Here is a 6,000-nt window from a genome sequence, read left to right as displayed (position 1 = left end):
CTGAGCCAGGAGATGGAATTTGGATGGATGATCTACTGAGTGACCGAAGAACCTGGGCTTCCTGGGGCGTCAGGTAGGTAAAAGGCTCGCCCCATACTGGGGAAGGGTAGAGAGGGTCCGGGATGGAGGCGGGGCTCTTGAGGCAGCCCGCCAGTGGCCAAGGGGGAGGGGCGTGGCAGAACACAGCTCCGCCCCCTGCGCGCCGCCTAGCTTGCGGACCAGAGCAGGAGGCGGCAGCCAACCTCGGCGCTGAATGGGCGGGTGGCGTCCGGCTCTGTCCCGCCCGCCGCCGGCCCCCCATCGGCTGCTCCCGAGGCGCCCGGGTCTCCGCCCGCAGCTGCCTGAGCCCGCCGGGCTGTGAATGAAAGGCAGGCGCGGCCAGGACTAGCAGCCAGCGACGCGGCTACGCCGGCCTCCCCGCCGAGATGTACGGTAAGGTAGGGCTTGGCGCCCCGGCTCGGGCCCGCAAACTTCCAGATGCGGACCTTTGTCCCCCCGGAGTGGCCCCCGTCGCAAAAGCGAGAATGCCGACTTGGTGCCAGGCTAGGCTGGTTCAGTCGCCTGTGCGTGCGTCTGTGCGGAGAGGACAAAGATGCCTCAGGCCGGGGGACTCTCTGGTCCCCTGAGATCCCTCGGGCAGGCGTGTGCAGGCGCTAGGGGCGGTGGTCCGTCGCCAGGTAGGGACTCTGATGGCTTAGAGGCACCCGGCTTTGGAAAAAGCGAGTATCTCCGGAGCTGAGCCGACAGTGTTGGAGGTGATCGTATGACAGTATTTGCAGAATTAACAAAGAGGCTTGTGCTTGGGAGTTTGATGCGCGAAAGTGGTCCAGGGTAGAGGAGAGCTGCTCACTGCCAGTCTGCTGCCGGGCTCCTTGGATGTGGGAGGCGGCGCCGGCAGTGCAGGAGCTGGCGAGCGAGCCGGCGCTGGAGGTTCATCTCTGAGCTGGGTGGACTTGGCCTCTACCTAACACTGCTGCTAATGGTATGCAGGCTCCCCAACTTCCAGATTGGTCCTATGGAGGGCTGATAGGGAAAGATGCTGCTTCGAGGGTTTCTCCCAATTACGCAGCCACCGCCCCCACGAATGTGTGGCAGCTCCGAGACCCTCACGGTTCAAGGCTCTGCCTGCTCATTTGCCAAGAATTTCTCGGGTTCTACAGGCAGCGTAGATGAGGAAAGCGCTCCTGGGGTCCCACTTTGCAGATCAAAAGAGTGGACTAGTGTAGGAATCGGCTCTCTACCAAGGGTACATGTGTGCGTGTATTCCTGTGGACACAGTTTACTAGAGCCCAGGTCTCTGGTAGTTATTCTGAGGCCAGCAGAAGAATTGGAGCCCTGTTCTCCGTCTCCTACTGCAGGGTAGGGGCTCGGGCTGCACCTGAGGGGTGAGTGATCTAGAAGTGTATGTTCCCAATTTAACCCATTTCTAAGGCTGCTGGCTGCCTCTGTGAACAGACCATGAGTCACAAAGTTTGTTAGCACAGAGAGCATGCTGAAAAGACTCAGCAGTTGGTGAGCCCCCTATTTAGAAGACAAAGACTTAACTTTTTGCCTTGCATCTCCTTCCCAGGTCAGTTGGTTACACAGCCACACTATGATTCCTATAGAGGTGTCAGCAGGCCCTCTCAGCTAGCATTAATTCTCTTGGGTGGAGCAAATGGGGAGAGGGGAGATGTCCTCAGAGGCTGGACCCATAACCAGTGGGGACTCTGAAAGGTGACTCGACTTGGGCTTTGCCTGTTGGGAGGTAGAAAGAGCCATAGAGCTCTTTTATTCTGTCTGTGCTTCCCCACCCCTCTCTGCAGAGGGAGCAGGCTGAAGCTGCAGATCATTTGACAGAAGCATGTGATTGCAGGAGCACCTGCAGCCGGGAAGGAGTTAGGACAGGTCCATCAGTATGGGCCAGAATTAGCAGCCCCAGGCCACCATATTACATCTAGTAGATAATGTGGTAACTTACTTAGGGGGTCTGAGAATTAGGGGAGGGGTTCTTGGTGTGCTCCTGTTGGAAGAGCTGGCTAAAAGAGAAGGATGTGGAAGTCAGTCTGACTGGGGGCTATTTTTGGATGCACCACAAAATTCCAATTCTCTTTAATAATGTTTTTATTTCCCCAGATGCAAACAGAGCAGGAACTAATCCTAAATGATTCATAGAAAGGCCGTGATGGAGGGCTCCTCTGGGGAGTTGGCTCCAGCACAGGAAAAGCACATTTAGTGCTGGGTGGGAGCTGGCCCCTTGCAGAGACTGGTCTCTGGAGTTGTCTCTGCTCTCCAGGGGGGCCTAGCTTGCCTGCCTGCCTGCCTGCCTGCCTGCCTTTCAGTGTGGTCTTGCCTTAGTGAAGAGTGAGGGGCTGCAGAGCTGTTAGCATTCTCTTCCCTAGATGATGAAAAGGGATGGGAGAAGAGAATACCCTGGGCTACATAGTGACTTACAGGTTAGCTACTGCCGCATGGGAAGAGGCTATCTACATAGGGAGGGGATATCTAAAAAAAAGAAAAGAGAAAAGGTGGCGTTATGGACTTCCTACAGATTGTTCTTCTTTCACCTAATTTTCTAAGTGACCCGTCCAGGGTGATTGGTGGAATAAGACAAGGTGACACCAGTGGCCCCCGACACCACCCCAATCTCCCTTCTCCAACTTTCTCAGGAGAATGTCTATCATTAGATGCCAGCAGGCATTTTATGAACTGATGCATAGTAAGGACATATAGAACCAGAAGCTGCCTATGAGCTGGAGATAAAGGTGACCTTTGACCACCTACCTTCGTGATGCAATCTGTTATAAACTCAGATCCTTGAACTGTGCCTTATCCTCAGACTGTGTCCTCAACCCTTGCCAGCTCCACAGAGATCTTCATTTTTCCTCTTGTCAGTCTCTACATTACCTTTGTCCTCCATAACTCGGTTATCTGGCTTGGCTCAGTCTATCTGCTGCCTTTGTCTGATAGGAGACCAAAGGCCCTTTGTCTTTCTCGGAGGGCACAGTGGGATCCTAGACCTGGGTGGGGTCCGTGGGTCCCAACTCAAGAGCCCTTCACAGCTTTACGGCCTTAGACAAGTGGGCTCATGTCTCTGAGTTCTATTTCTCTATAAAATGGTGAGACACCCACCCACCTCCCGGGTCTGCTGTTCCCTTCAAAAGCCAAGCAATGGGGTCAGGAGCTTCCTAAGAGGCTCTAGGCTTGCACAGCAGTGCACAGAAGAGCCTGGCCATCTCGGGCCCTTGGGGAGCTTCTCCTCTCTGCCTGTTGGCACCTCCTCTCACCACAGCCCAAACAGGCATGCGACCTTGACCTGGCTATGACCCACTAAACAGCTCTCTTCTTCCTCTTCTTCTCCTTTTGAGACAAGGGTTATACTACATCCCAAGTTAGCCTTGAATGCTTCTTCATATTCCCGCCTTTGCCTCTGGAGTGGTGGGCTTCAAGCGTGTGAAAATCCACACCAGCTTGAGCTGTTCTCTGACCCATCCAAGCTGTGCATTCACTAAGTTCTAAACCATGATCACTTTCTTAAATGGCTCCCAAAGGGTCACAGATTACTTCCTATACTGTGTTTGTTTCTTTGTTTGTTTTTCTAAGACAGGACTTTTCTGTGTAGCCCTGGCTGTCCTGAAACTCTCTGTAGACCAGGCTAGCCTTCAGCTCAGAGATCCGCCTGCCTCTGCCTCCCTCTGGGACCAAAGGTGTGTGCTACCATTTTCTGCCATATAGTCTTGATTATATCTCTAAACATGGAGTGACAAGAGTCATGATGAAAAGTACTTTGTCCTGGAGAGGGACAGTCACCAGACAAGTTTTCTACAAAGGTGGATCCCACTATCTTTTGGTTGGGATTATATAATTAAGATTTAACTTGGTCTGGAGAGAGATGGCTCAGCAGTTAAGAGCACTGACTGTTCTTCCAGAGGTCCTGAGTTCAATTCCTAGCAACCATATGGTGGCTCACAACCATCTGAAATGGGGATCCAATACCCTGTTTTGGTGTGTCTGAAGACAGAGACAGTGTACTCACATACATCAAATAAATAGATAGATAGATAGATAGATAGATAGATAGATAGATAGATAGATGATAGATGATAGATAGATAGATAGATAGATAGATAGATAGATAGATAGATAGATAGATAGATATTAAAGATTTAACCTACTCCTCTCACCAAGGTCAGAGGCGTGAGAGTGTCCCACTTCCCCACTGAGGCCAGATCAAATTTCCTGAGAAGGGTGCCTCCAGAGACTGAGGGCAGCTGGCCAGGAAGCATAAAGAGACTAGAGAGGATTTCCCCACCACAGTGTGGTCTGGGTTTGCTGGCCCCACTGAAGCCAAAGCTGCCCTGCCTAATTCCTCTGTGTCCTCAGCTTATGTTCCCTCCCTACTTTGTGATGGAGAATGTTCCCTGTAGAGAGAGCAGTGGTGTCCAGCTTTTGAAATTGGGCTCAGTGCATCCAATATATTCTGCACAACTGTTATAATTGGAGCAGAGGTATTGCAGGGCCAGGATGACTCTCCTTGAGGTGCAAAGACTCACCTTTGCAGAAATCTGCCTGTTTGCCTGTCTCTCTGGTTTTGTCTGTCTCAGTTTCATCTGTGTGTGTGTGTGTGTGTCTCTGTTTCTATCTGTCTTTCTCTGTCACACACACACATACACACACAGACAGAGTCATAGTGACCTCTCTTGCAAATCTTGAGCCTCCTACAGTTCCTGGTACCCACCATGCATGGCCTGCCCTTCCTTCCCTATACCTCCCGTTCTTTACTCTCTTTTGGAAGAGGCCCCCGTGGGTAGAGCCTGTTTTCTATCTCTTGCTGCTCACAGTTCAGTGATTCAGGCTGTCTCAGTGTTGTTCTTTCATAGCAATTAAAAACAAGAAATTAACATTACTTCACAGAAGATCTGAAGAAGGAGAAGGGGAGAGGCAGGGGTGGGTGGGGTGGATGGGATCACCCCTTCTCTGCTTCCCATTCATATCCTTCTTTGGGGCTTGAGATTAGCTCAGTGGTAGAACCACTGAGGCTTGATCCCCATAACTACAAAACAAAACAAGCAAACAATCCCCCCTCCCCAAAGAACAAAATTTTGAGCTGTGCGGTAGCCCGTGCCTTTAATCCCAGCACTCAGGAGGCAAAAGCAGGTGAGAGTCTCTGAATTTGAGGCCAACCTGGTCTACAGAGTGAGTTCCAGGACAGCCAAGGCTACATGGAGAAACTGTGTCCTGAAAAACAAAAAACAAACAGACAAACAAAAGAACAAACATCTGAATAAAACCCGCCAAAGCTCCTGGTGTCGTGTTACAGTTTACCCGGATACTATGATTTGCCACTTGGTCAAATCCTTGGTCCTTTCCATTTGCTTTCTTTCTGGATCTCTGCTGTTTGTCACTCTTGGCCAGCGACTCTGAAAGAGCACTGAGCTCTGAGCACTGACTAGAGCAATGCCCTAGCCCAGCTCTGACCCTCAGTTAACCTTCAACTGGAGCTTTTCGTAGTGCATGCGCACACTCACATACTCTGGAAAAAAACAAAACAACAACAACAAAAAAAAAACGCCCACTTCACCGTGGAAATTAATTTGAATGAGGGTTGCCCAATTTTTCTCCTTTCCTCGATTCTTCACTGCTTCTTTATTTTGTTTGCATGTGTATGTATGATATATGTGTTTATGGTTGTGTGGGGTGTGTCAGGGGCACCCACGCATGCCAGGCACGTGTGTGGAGGTCAGAGGACAGCTTCAGGTGCGAGCTCTCGCCTCTCGACTCAGCTTGCTCACCACTGCACTGTGTGTGCCAGGCCAGCTGGCCTGGGAGTTTTCAGGGTCATTTTATCTTTGACTCCCATCTCACCCTAAGAATGCTGGGGTGACAGTTGGGTGCCACCATGTCTGGCCATATGTAGTAGGTTCAGGAGACTGGAACTCAAGTCTTCCCCTTTGCATGGCAAGGTGCATTTTATCCCCTAACCAATTTCCCTACCCCCTTTGCCTCTTGATTTAGGAAAAG

At 51.1% G+C, this 6,000-nt stretch overlaps 1 protein-coding gene across 2 annotated transcripts in view; it reads left to right on the top strand.

The window, feature by feature from the left end:
* Positions 1-229: 229 nt before the first annotated feature.
* The window catches only part of Efr3b (EFR3 homolog B), a 77,665-nt gene continuing 71,894 nt past the window's right edge, over positions 230-6,000 (top strand). For both annotated transcript variants that reach the window (XM_085830174.1, XM_029484966.2), the window contains exon 1: positions 230-432. In XM_085830174.1, the coding sequence (XP_085686300.1) occupies positions 426-432 (7 nt within the window). In that variant the 5' untranslated portion in view covers positions 230-425. The remainder of the gene's footprint in view (positions 433-6,000) is intronic.

The sequence above is a fragment of the Mus caroli genome, unplaced genomic scaffold (assembly GCF_978045245.1).
Source record: "Mus caroli unplaced genomic scaffold, Mus_caroli_1 scaffold_14, whole genome shotgun sequence".
NCBI lineage: Eukaryota > Metazoa > Chordata > Mammalia > Rodentia > Muridae > Mus > Mus caroli.
This window is presented reverse-complemented; position numbering and strand designations above follow the sequence as displayed.